The sequence below is a fragment of the Ranitomeya imitator genome, chromosome 1 (genome assembly GCF_032444005.1).
Source record: "Ranitomeya imitator isolate aRanImi1 chromosome 1, aRanImi1.pri, whole genome shotgun sequence".
NCBI classification, from domain to species: Eukaryota; Metazoa; Chordata; class Amphibia; order Anura; family Dendrobatidae; genus Ranitomeya; species Ranitomeya imitator.
In genome coordinates this window covers 712,545,590-712,558,522 of record NC_091282.1, presented here as the reverse complement: position 1 = coordinate 712,558,522, position 12,933 = coordinate 712,545,590, and the positions used below count along the sequence as shown (strand labels likewise).

The following is a 12,933-nucleotide window of genomic DNA, read 5'->3' as shown; positions in this document are numbered from 1 at the left end:
GTGATTACTGGTGCATTGATCTTGCCCCAGGTTCTGTAATAAATAGCGATAGATACATGCTTTACAGCAGCCACATGGATCATAAACCGGAAATGTTCATTGTCTGCTATAGAAGTTCACTAGGCTTTGCGATTTGTGCCGAGGTCCTTATTGCACATATAATGATTATCGTAAAGTATGCTGTAAATTAAATGTGTTTTACAGTACCCCTAAAATTACTACCGGTATGTAGATTAAGTATAAAGCTGATGACCAGATGTAAAGCCCATGATGAACCATGATCTTAAGATAAGATATCCAGTAATAGTGAAGCAACTTTTGTCTTTTTTTTTTTTTTTAAATTGTTTCAAATCTTTTTCAACACTTGACAAGTTTTTCTCATCCACAGACTTTCACAGCATGGTGTAATTCACATCTCCGCAAGGCTGGAACACAGATTGAGAATATAGATGAGGACTTCCGAGATGGCCTTAAACTCATGTTATTACTTGAAGTTATTTCAGGTGAGAAAGTTTGACATCACGGTGTAATACTTTGTACAGTATGGTATAAATTACGAGCATGTTGTCAGGACCCTACAGATGCTGTTCTTTGGTGGATATAATCATTTATTATTGGTAGTTGGCCACTGAGTACGTAAAAAAAAGCAGGACTTCACCCCCTTCCCCCTAAACTATTTCTAGGCGCATGTAGCTCTTTCAAAGACAAATCCAGCAATACCTTTACATGATCAGTCTGTTCCTCCGTTACTGCGAAATCCGCATTTGAATTGATAAGCAAATGGATGTGGTAGATCTGAAGCCTCTGTCACTCCAGCTCTATTCCCCGCCCAGCATCTCCTCCTACTTGACTGATCGCTCCTTTTGCTGAAGTCACCCAGCATAGAGGCTGTCAGTCAAGCTTCAGGGTCTTAGGCTACTTTCACACTTGCGTCGGTACGGGTCCGTCGCTAAACGTCGGCGCGACGTACTGACACACGTTGTGAAAATTTGGCACAACGTGGGCAGCGGATGCAGTTTTTCAACGCATTTGCTGCCCATTGTAAAGTCCCGAGAAGGAGGGGGCGCAGTAGGAAATGGCGGACCCGACGTACGAACAAACGTTCCCTTGAACGTTTTTTTGTGCCGACGGTCCGCCAAAACACGACGCATCCAGTGCACGACGGACACGACGGATGGCCATCCGTCACAATCCGTCGCTAATTCAAGTCTATTGCAAATTTTTCTGCAGGATCCTGCATTCTTAAAAAACAACAGATTGTGACGGGAGCTGAAAAACGCAAGTGTGAAGGTACCGTTACACTAAACGACTTACCAACGATCACGACCAGCGATACGACCTGGTCGTGATCGTTGGTAAGTCGTTGTGTGGTCGCTGGGGAGCTGTCACACAGACAGCTCTCCAGCGACCAACGATGTCGAAGTCCCCGGGTAACCAGGGTAAACATCGGGTTAATAAGTGCAGGGCCGCGCTTAGTAACCCGATATTTACCCTGGTTACCATTGTAAAAGTTAAAAAAAGCAAAAAACAGTACATGCTCACATTCCGATGTCTGTCACGTCCCCTGGCGTCAGCTTCCCGCACTGACTGTGTCAGCGCCGGCCGGAAAGCAGAGCACAGCGGTGATGTTTTTTTTTTTTTTTTTTTTAACTTTTACAATGGTAACCAGGGTAAATATCGGGTTACTAAGCGCGGCCCTGTGCTTAGTAACCCGATATTTACCCTGGTTACCAGTGAACACATCGCTGGATCGGCGTCACACACGCCAATCTAGCGATGACAGCGGGTGATCAGCGACCAAAAAAGGTCCTGATCATTCCCAGCGACCAACGATATCCCAGCAGGGGCGTGACGTTGCAACGATATCGTTAACGAAATCGTTGTGTGAAGGTACCTTTACTATTCTAAATCAAGGAGGAGGTGGTGCTGGACAGGGAATAGAGCTGGAGTGACAGAGGCTTCAGAATTTCATTTAGTTTAGTCTGTGAGACTTACACTAGGACATTGTCCAAGACAGAAGAGGCCTACATGCGCAGCTAGCTGTGGTGTATGGGGGCTGTACACTCCGCTTACTAAATAATATATTTTTTTTTAATGTCTCCACAGGGGAACGTTTACCCAAACCTGAACGAGGCAAAATGCGAGTACATAAGATCTCCAATGTCAACAAAGCTCTGGACTTTATTGCCAGTAAAGGGGTAAAACTGGTGTCCATAGGTGCAGAAGGTGGGATATTTCTTTTTCTTCTAATATTTTTCTCCTATTTAATATTGGCTTACAGGCTTGTCCCCTTTCAGAAAACAATGGGCTATAAGCTGCAATTAATTTGCCAAACCAAATTGAGTATTCCATGCCGTGCCCAGGTGTTGGATCTCTGCACCAACTCCCGATTTGTAGGAGGCATCTTGATAAGCCGAGCAGAATATGGAGTGTGGGGGACCAGTCCTTTCCTCGCCCTCCTGAAATATTTTATTGTGTGCATGTTTCCAGAAACTATAGCAGCCGTATCTGATAAGACATTCCTCATGGTATCGCCAACTTGATTTGTTCTTGCCCGTAACATGATAACATTTATAGTGTCCTGGGGAAGTGCAAAGTATATTCATTATCAGGGCTGTATGTGTTGAAGCGCTATATAACTGTTTCTTTTCCTGGTTGAATGTATTGAAAAGGTTATTCCCAGAATAAAAAGTTATCCCCTATCGAGCTCAGCCAAGCGCTGTCTTGAATGGAGCGAGGAGCGCATGTTTGACCTCCACCCCATTCATGGTCCATTCATGGGAGCCTTCTACTACAGCCAGTGTATGGGCTTGGGGGAGGACTAGCGGCAGCGACTATTAATGGTGAATGTTTTTTTTCTCCATCGCCAAGAAAATTGTATCCCACATTGATCAGAATCTGATTATCATGATCAGACCGTTTTTCTCAGATGGAGAGAAAACAGCGGCGTGACTTGGACTTAGGATATATATATGTGTGTGTTCTGTCCTGGATTTTCACAGATTATAATGGGTTCAGGTTCTATAATGCTGTTCAGAATTCTTTTTTTTATATATATATTTGTCAGCAAGTACAATAATGCCTAGAACATAGAACCTGTGAATTTATCGCATCACTCTGATTACAGGTGATAATTGTGTGTTGCTGGATTCCCAGTAGTGATGAGCGAATATACTCGCTGCTCGGGTTTTCCCTGAACACGCTCGGGTCGTCTCCCGAGTATTTGACTGCTCGGAGATTTAGTTTTCCTTGCCGCAGCTGGATGATTTACATCTGCTAGCCAGCCTGAATATATGTGGGGGTTTCCTGGTTGCTAGGGAATCTTCACATGTACTCAGGCTGTCTAGTAGCCACAAATGATCCAGATGCGGCAAGGAAAACTAAATCTCCGAGCAGTCATAAATACTCGGAGACCACCCGAGCGTGCTCTGGAAAACCCGAGCAACGAGTATACTCTCTCATCACTAATTCTCAGTCATTTACACATTGGGCTTTTCAATCCCTTCATTAGGGACACAGGAACCATGAGTTAATGTGCTGCCTTCTAGAGGCTAACACTAAGAATGCATCTTAGAAATAAAACGGACTCTTCCTCACCGGGCTACACCTGGGCTGAAAACACCCAGCTCTTCAGTTAGTACAGAACAAAGTCCCACCCAAACAAGGAAGGGTGCTGTGTTCAGAATAAGGCCTGTTTCACACGTCCTGATATTTCCGTTACTAGAAAAACCGGTACCGGAGATATCCGTGTCCGTGTGTGTAATGCTGGTGGCACACGTGTGGCAACCGTGTGCCGCATCAGTATCACATGCATCAGCACCAGTGAATCAGTGGTATCATGAGCGGGTTGAAGTCGCTCACGTCGTTATCCCCTGCTCTGCCATTGATCAGCGCAAGCAGGCGAGAATGATGAGATATATTCAAGTAATACCAGAGAGAGCAATCTGCGGCTGATGTATTCTTCGGCCGATGCCTGCGTAATAAATAAATATAAAAATGCGTGGGCTCCCCTGTATTTTCTATAACCAGTTAGTATAAACTGACATCTGGATACAGCAACCCTCAGCCGTCAGCTTCAGCAAGATTGGTTATCAAGAATAGAGGGGTCTTCGTGCTTTTTTAAAAAAAATTATTATTATTTAAAAAATAATTTAAAAAGACAATGTGGGGTCCCCCCATTTTTGACTATCAGACATCTGGGGGCTGGTATTCTCAGGCTGGTAAGGGGCCATGAATATTGACTCTCCCACCTAAAAACAGCAGCCCTCAGTCACCCAGAAAAGGAACATCTATTAGATGTGCCAGCTCGTTAGCTTTGCCCGGCTCTTCCCACTTGCCCTGTAGTGGTGGCAAGTGGAGTTGATGTCGCCTTTGTATTGTCTGGTGACATCAAGCCCATGGCTTAGTAATGGAGAGCCATCTATGAGACACCTATCCATTACTAATCCTATAGTTACATGGTAAATAAGGACCCAGCCAGAATAAAGTCCTTTATAAGAAATTAAATGAAATAGACTTTTCCATTTTTATTTAATGACTTCATTCTGGCTGTGTCCTTATTTACTTATTTACCATGTAACTATAGGATTAGTAATGGATAGGCGTCTCATAGACACCTCTCTATTACTGAGCCGTGTGCTTGATGTCACCAGACAATACAATGGTAACATCAACCCCACAAATATGAACCTCATTTGCCACCACTACAGGGCAAGTGGGAAGAGCCGGGCAAAGCGCCAGAATTGGTTCATCTAATAGATGTGCCTTTTCTGGGGCCTGTGGGCTGCTATTTTTAGGCTGAAGGGGTCAATATCCATGACCTCTTACCAGCCTGAGAATACCAGCTGTCAGCTTTAGCAAGGCTGTCAAAAATTGTTGGGAACCCAAGCCGTTATTTTTAAATTATGTATTTAAATAATTAAAAACAAAAAACAGCGTGGGGACCCCTCTATTCATGATACCCAGCCTTGCTGAAGCTGACAGCTGAGGGTTGCAGCCCCCAGTTGTCAGTTTTGCCTGGCTGGTTATAGAAAATACAGAGGAACCCACACACTTTTTGTTTAATTTATATATTTATTTATATATATGTATATATATATATTTATAGAGCAGACGACTGGTGATGAATACTCCCTTCAGCCGGAGCCTGCTCTCACTGTTATTAGCGGTTACAGGTGTAGGGCCTGCTGTCGCTGTTATCAGTTGAACATAAGTCTCCTCATTCTCCCCCGCTCACACTGGTCACCAGAAGAGCAGGGGAGAATGATGAGAACCGTCTTCAGCACTCAGCGCCAGGAAACTGTACCGCTGCTTCTCAGGCATCGGTACTTGTCACTTGAATGGGTCTACGAATGTAAGTGTCTCCGGTACGTGTGAGAGAGGCCTAAGAGAAAGAGATTTTACCAGAAATCTCAGACTCCCTGAAGAAATGTTACCAATGTCTTATCTATACTAATGAATTACGTGATAGAATTGTCGGGGTAGGTTTGGCGTTTATGACCCTTCCTCCATGTTGGGTCTATAGGAATATAGCATGGCTATAGACGGGCAATACCTGCTGGCTGACTATTGTGAGCCCCAAATATCCTGTAAACAAGCACTTAAGCACAGAACATGCTAAAATCACCCTCTGCATACGGGGGACTTCATACAGTGCAAATCCTTTACAATAGACTTTATGTCCACATCGATCAATCAAATTCCAACCTTCAGTTTTTCATTACTGATTAAAAAAAGTGTTGTATGAAAATCTTGGGCCGTGTATTATCACGTTAGAGGCTAGTGACCCTTTCTTCTATTTCAGTATCAGATTTCATCTTTAGTTCTCCATGCTTAATTAACTTTTTATTTATTTTCAGAAATTGTGGATGGTAATGCTAAAATGACCCTAGGAATGATTTGGACCATTATCCTCCGTTTTGCTATACAAGACATTTCCGTTGAAGGTAATTTATCTCTTCCCCAATACATGTTATGTCTGTGTTTCCCGCATGGCAGGAGCGTAACTGTGGGGGTCGCAGAGTTTGAGGATTTATTTGGCCGTCCCCTCTGCAGTAGGAGAACACCGCCACTACCATAAAAGAGACGTGATGGTTGGCCAGGTAGGTCTTAGGAAGCAGAATAAAATGACACGTTGATATCTGCGATCCGATGTCTTATTCCACAGAAATCCACATTGTTCTTATATGTAAATTGGCTGTTAAGATCTATGGGCCGGACATAGATCTAACTGAGACTCTGCCTCCAGAGATTATTTTAACACCTCGTGACTGGACTATTTACCTTCTTTTTTTCCCATCTCCCCTTCTTCCAGGAGCCCTACATTTTTTTTTTTTGTGTCCACATAGTCATATGAGGGCTTGTTTTTTAGCGGGTACAAGTTGTACTCTTGAATAACACTATTAATTTTATCATGTGATGCACTGGCAAGCGGGAAAAAAATTCCAAGTGTGTTGAAATTGCAAAAAAAAAAGTGGTTAAATTCCACAAAACTTTTTTTTTTCATACTCGCCATGTTCACTATACGGTAAAACTGACCTGCCATCACGATTCCCCGGGTCAGTAGATTTGCCCAAGCATCAAACACAGATAAAGCTTTTTTTTTTGTTTGCAAATCAAAAAAAAAAAAAAAAAAAATGCTTTTTTTTTTTTATTTTTTTTTTTTTTATAAAGATTCGTAACTTTAATATTTTAAAATTTTTGGCATCTGGGGGCTGTATGAGGGCTTATGTTTTGCGCCCTGGGCTGGTTTTTACTGATACCATTTTGGGGCAGATACAATGTTTTGATTGCCTCGTATTGCAGTGTTCCGGCAGGCAAAAAAAAATTAATTCCGCCGTTTCGCGATACGCTTTTTATCGATTTGATTAATTTATTTTCTATTTTCATAGATCGTACTCTTCTGAGCACAGAAGAAGCAAAAGGGGGGGTGATTTTTTTTTTTCATCTTTTTAAAAATCTTTTTTGTTCTCCACTTTTTTGTGTATTTAATAGTCCCCTTAGTGGACTTGAAGCTGTGATTGTCTGAATGTTGTGCTGTGTATAGCAGAAATCACGATCTCCTGTGAATGCCGGCCACATGTTGGCTTTCAAAGGAGTATAGTAATGACAGGCACGGGGGTCTTCATCTAGCTCCTGGCCGTCGTGGTCGCCCTTGCGATTTTCCCAATTCTGTTCATGATAATAATGCTATTTTTGAAGCTATCCTCTTATCTATTTGCATGATTTGCTTTCATAGAAACGTCTGCCAAAGAAGGCCTGTTACTCTGGTGTCAAAGGAAGACTGCTCCCTATAAGAATGTGAATATACAGAACTTCCACATCAGGTGAGGAACCTGTGTACACCATACCTTGTATGTTTATAAGACTATTTCTGAAAAAATAATCTCTCTAATAAATCCTTTCCTAGTGTTCTCTGTGCAATGTATTAACATGTCAGAATTCTAAGAAGCCTTCATTTTCTTTTCTTACAGCTGGAAAGATGGACTTGGCTTTTGCGCTCTTATTCATAGGCATCGTCCAGAGCTTATCGATTATGGCAAGTTACGGAAGGTAGCTAGATTTATCATATAATGCTGATATACAAGGACTACAAAGTTTATTTCAGACTAAAGGGGTATTTTAAAATTTGGAAGTCATTTCCTATCCATAGAAAAGGGGATAACCTCCCCATCACTGCTGGGATTTGCACCGATCTCAAGATCTGGGGCTCTTCTGTGAACGGAGCGATGTTCAGTCACGCGCACCTCCTCCCAATTCATTCTTCATGTCTCTCTTGGAAATAGAGCGCAGCTCTTGACTCGCCATCGGCACGCTCATGAGAGCGAATGGCATGATCTACATCTGTGAGAAGAGCCTCAGTTCTTGGGATTGGAGGGGGTCCAAACTTTCAGGAAATTGTCTCCTTTTCCATGGATAGTGTATAACTTCCAAACTTGAGATGACCCCCCCCCCCCCACCTTTAAATAGATGAGAGATAAAGGAAGGTGGCCATTCAATTTGGGAGGCTGAATTCTTAGCTAGCCGAAAGCTGCTGTTCAACTACCCTCCCATATATATGTATGATTAGTTTGGAAAAACATGCATGAATTTTCAATGGGGAGAGGGAAGTAAGCTGCTGTCAGAACTTTCTGGCTGTGGCTAATCTCAAAAGGAGCTGGCATAATCTGTGCAAGAAGATCCTTGAGATCCCCCCCCCCCCAATACACATTGGATTGTTGACTTATCCCCCTGAAATCGGTTGGCTTAACCGACTCTTGTTTCTAAGGCGTGTAGTGGCCTTTGGACTCTTCATCTGCTTTGTGGGTCCCATTTATAAAGACATCCAGAAAGTCAGCTCTCGTTTTGTTGAACATTGGATACCAACAGTGGTTGATGGACTTCATTGACTTATCAGGGTTACAATTGTAGTGTCTGTTGCTCTTGTATCAAGAATAGCGCTGCCTGTGACCAACCTCTCCAGAGAGCCACTGATTTAAACACGCCATAGGGTTATCATTCATCTCTTTATCCAACATGTCTACTCCAAAAAATGTATCGCTGGAAACGAATGGGTTAAATCCGCATTGCTGTCATAGGACGATGAGAAGACGGAAATCCAAAGTATGCGGTTTACTAGTCAACGCGTTTCGAGGTTTCAAACTCCTTCAAGACAAGCCACTGTGATCACCATGGTTTGTCCTGATGAAGACATTTGAAACTTCGAAATGCATTGGCTAGTAACCGCATACTTTGGATTTCTGTCTTCTCATCGTCCTTTGACGGCAGTGCCGGTTTTAACCCATTAGTTTCCAGCTTTCCATGTTTTCTTCCTTGCGGGTCTACAGTAGCCTGAGTGTTTTCAATGGTTGTGAGCACACAACATGATCGGATGAGCACGACCGTGTATCTTACATCCAGATAAGACACTATTGTTCTTTTTGTCCTTCCAGCTTTTACCACAAAAAAAATGAATCTTTGTCAGAGTTCAGGTTTTTGGAAATTTGCATATATATTGAACTTAGTGATGGATTGTACGTGAAGTGCAACCCTGCTTTTGTAGATGGGTTAAAATAATCCATTGCGGTAGGTTTTCACTATTTTTGTAAAATACATTAGTTTACATGATTGCTATAATAAAGCAAAATTGCGGAAAAAAAAAAAAATTAGTGCGCACAGTATAATACAGTTTTCCAGAAATGTGGCATACTGTCCACTTTTATTATGTTGCAATAGATGATATCTTGCATTAGGATACAGAAAAGATATATATCTTGGTACCGTGTTAGCCAGTAGATAGAAAAATATTTGGAATTGAGAGTCCTCAGTGGTTGATACCTTTTAATGGCCAACTGAAAAGATGGTAACAAATTGTAATAGTTTGTATTAGTCTTGCCTGATGAAGAGACCTGTGTAGTCTGGAAAGCTTGCAATTTGTTACCATCTTTTCAGTTGGCCATTAAAAGGTATCAACCACTGAGGACTCTCAATTCTAAATATCTTGCATTAATAAATTTGACATCAACATTTTATTGATTAATTTTTTTAAATTAAAGCCCATGCCCCTTTTTCTATACACCGGTACAAAAGTGCTAAACCCATCATCTGTTTGAATGGATTTTTGCTTTGTAAATCTTGAAACATTTTCAGTATTGTGTGATATTCTTGTAAATGAGCGCGGTAGGACTGTGGAGAATATTTTATGGAAAATCTTTTGCCGAAAATGATTTCTCTTGTTCTAGGATGATCCATACACAAACCTGAACACTGCATTTGATGTCGCCGAGAGGTTCCTGGACATTCCTAAGATGTTGGACGCTGAAGGTAATTTCCTCTCTATTCTGCTGCCATATAGTTAATCATTATTTTATACAGGCCTAACCAGTAAATTATCTTCTTTTTTTCTCTCTTTGAACATCCTGTCTGCTCAATAAGTCATCATTGAGTGCATTCACAATTTCATATGAATTTAAGTGTAAGCGCTGATCATCTGGGGTTTTGGTCCCACCACCAGGAGTGATACTGTTTCTGTCCACAATGTAGAACACGTACATAACGTAGAACACGTACATAACTATGGTGTAATTACATCATAAAACCTTTGTTCTCATTGAACACAAAAGGACATGTCATCCCTAAGACTATTAGGTGGTTTTTGGATCAACCCATAAGTTAAAGACGCTACTGGCTCCAAATGGGGTTCTATTTAGTGGTTTATAATGCTGTCCGAGCATATTCTGATTCCACCGGGTTGAGGAAGTGAAACAAAGGAAATTGAGTGTTGGTGCATTAATATACTCCCCAATCACCATCTTCACCATTTTTCAGCGCTTTACCACTCCCCTTCTGGGTCATGTGGCTCCTATTGCTTCTTGCCGGCTCACACTGCCTTCTAGTCAGAGGTCCGTCTCCAATGTAAGTCAGAAGTAGGCACATTGTATTAGCGGCTTCTCGGCTCACACTCAGGCCCACATTCATTAAGGCCTGTGATCTTCATAGAATGTTAGAGTTGGGAGGGACCTCCAGGGTCATCGTGTCCAACCCCCTGCTCAATGCAGGAGTCACTAAACCATCTCAGACAGATGGATGTCCAGTGTCTGTTTGAAGACTTCCTTTGAAGGAGAACTCGTCACTAGAGTTCAGCGAATATGGTCAGAATCGGTTGCCGAATCTGAATTTGCCATATTAGTAACCTATTTGTGCCAAATTTGTGTGGTGTTTTGGCTTCGAACATATTCGTTCATTTCTATTTCCATTGACTTCACTCATAATCGGAACCAAATTTAGAAAAATTAGCTCAACTCTACTCCCCTCTTCTCGCCGGTGTTAATGAGAGCACGTTTTGGAGTCAGATGCTCCTGATTCATTAACCCCTTTGACGTACTATCCCGTCCATGGGACCTGGGCCTTAATTCCCAGGGACGGGATAGTACGTTATACGCGATCAGCCGCGCTCACGAGTGGAGCGCACCCGGGTGTCAGCTGATTTTCACAGCCGACACCCGGAGCTCAGTGTCAGGAGCGGTCAAGGACTGCTCCCGCCACTTTAACCCCCGGAAAACTGCGATCAAACAAGATCGCAGCGTTCCGGTGGCATATAGAAGCATCTCACAGGGAGGGGGCTCTCTGCATGCTTCCCTGAGACCCTCAGATCAACGCGAAGTGATCGCGTTGTTCTGAGGGTCTCCTCTAGGCAGGCCCCTGGATCCAAGATGGCCGCAGGTTCCTTCCCGGTCCTGCAGGGAGGTGGCTTGTCAGTGCCTGCTGAGAGCAAGCGCAGGCAAAACCTCCTTCACTGCCTGTCAGATCGCTGATCTGACACAGTGCTGTGCTGGTCATAGATTTCAGTGTGAGCCGGCAAGTCGGAAAACCACCCAGAAAAGGAGAAGCACTGGTAACCAGGGAAGACGGTGATAGCGTTCATTTTCATGGAACGTAGAAGTCTATAAAATGGTTTGTACTTGGCGTTGCTAGCTGGTCCATTGTTTATGGCACATCACGTGTGTTTGGCAATTTAGTGACACATTCATTTTTTCAGTTTTGGCTGCCAGGTTTTTGGGCCCACTGCTGTAACACACTGGACCTTATATAAGAGCGGATATGCAGCTGACAGGTCTGATATTGCTTAGGCAGTCATCATACGTGGCTCCCATTGTATTAGTAACATACTGGCAAGCACTTCTTTTTTTTAAACCCCCACCTTCCCCCCAAAAAAAATCTTTCCTGTTGAAGACCTGGAACAAAAAATCCTTCTGTCCTAGTGACACACAAGAATCGGCCATTTTCTTCTCTATGTTGTAGTCGGGATTTAAAGGGAACCTGTAGCTAACGTGATTAAACCCCCGGGATGCTGGTATAGTTCTCGGAAAACCATCCTAACCATGCTCCAGCTCATATCCTCTGATTTACTATAAGGGGGAATAGTTTGTAAATGGCACAGACTGCTCACCGATAGCCTGGCTACACTGTTGGCTATGCACGTTGCCCTCGTAATTGGCATGCCCACTGAGTTACTATTGTTCTGACTGCAGAAGCAGAGTTGGACCCTAATCTAGAAAATATTGGCATGGTATCACCAGGGCACCATAACTATTGAGCACACAAGAAGTGCCCAGATGACTATTGGTGAACGGACAAGCTGTTTTATTACTTAACCTCACTTCCTCCAATAATACATCCATGTTGTATCCTGACAATAGCTCGTTAAAGGGTTATTTACAAAAAATCTAGTTATATCCTGATTGCCGGGGGAATGTGCTGGAATCCCCAACGATCCCAAGATTGGGGCTTTGGAACCCCCAAGAACAGGGCTTGGCGGTGAATGGAGCAGTGGTGCACAGGAGTGGCCTCCACTCCATTCATTGTCTATGGGACTGCCAGAGCATAGTACTCAGCAGGGGGGTTGAGTAACCCATTAATGGAAATTTCTGAAAAATCGCTTCAATAGCTTATTTTATTGAACTTGTGTTTAACCTGAATGGCATAATGATATTGAATCCTGTCTTGCTCTTTTTCTTTATCCTTATGACATTGTTTAAACAGCATAGGGCAGAAATGTTTGTCCTAAATTTGGGGTGCATTTATACTAGCCAATTATTGGGAATAACAGTTCCTTTGAACTCGCTTCCGGATAATCATAGTCTAAACCGGCTGCTAATCAACCAACAGACGAGCAAAATTCTCGATTGTCGTGTAAAAAGGATTTTTAAGTTTAAAAATCCTCTTTCTCGGCAGCACATTGTTCTGTGTAAAGAAGAGTTGTGCTGCTGAGAACAATTACGGTATTTCTGTACACAAGTAATTGTGGTTGTCATGCATGAATAATCTTATTATACTGCTGTTGATCGGTTTCTATTAGTGATGAGCGAACGTTCTCAGAAAAGGTGTTATCCGATCATGCTCAGGAGCTAAAAAATTGTCTTCGGCGTGCTCGGGTAATATGCTCGATTTCCCGCA

The 12,933-nt window shown here is 42.7% G+C and overlaps 1 protein-coding gene across 5 annotated transcripts in view; it reads left to right on the top strand.

Annotated features, from left to right (window-relative positions):
• The window catches only part of ACTN1 (actinin alpha 1), a 146,324-nt gene that overhangs the window by 59,862 nt on the left and 73,529 nt on the right, over positions 1-12,933 (top strand). For all 5 annotated transcript variants that reach the window (XM_069732279.1, XM_069732296.1, XM_069732291.1 and 2 more), the window contains exons 2-7: positions 389-503; positions 2,107-2,226; positions 5,859-5,945; positions 7,238-7,325; positions 7,473-7,551; positions 9,720-9,801. In XM_069732279.1, the coding sequence (XP_069588380.1) occupies positions 389-503; positions 2,107-2,226; positions 5,859-5,945; positions 7,238-7,325; positions 7,473-7,551; positions 9,720-9,801 (571 nt within the window). The remainder of the gene's footprint in view (positions 1-388; positions 504-2,106; positions 2,227-5,858; positions 5,946-7,237; positions 7,326-7,472; positions 7,552-9,719; positions 9,802-12,933) is intronic.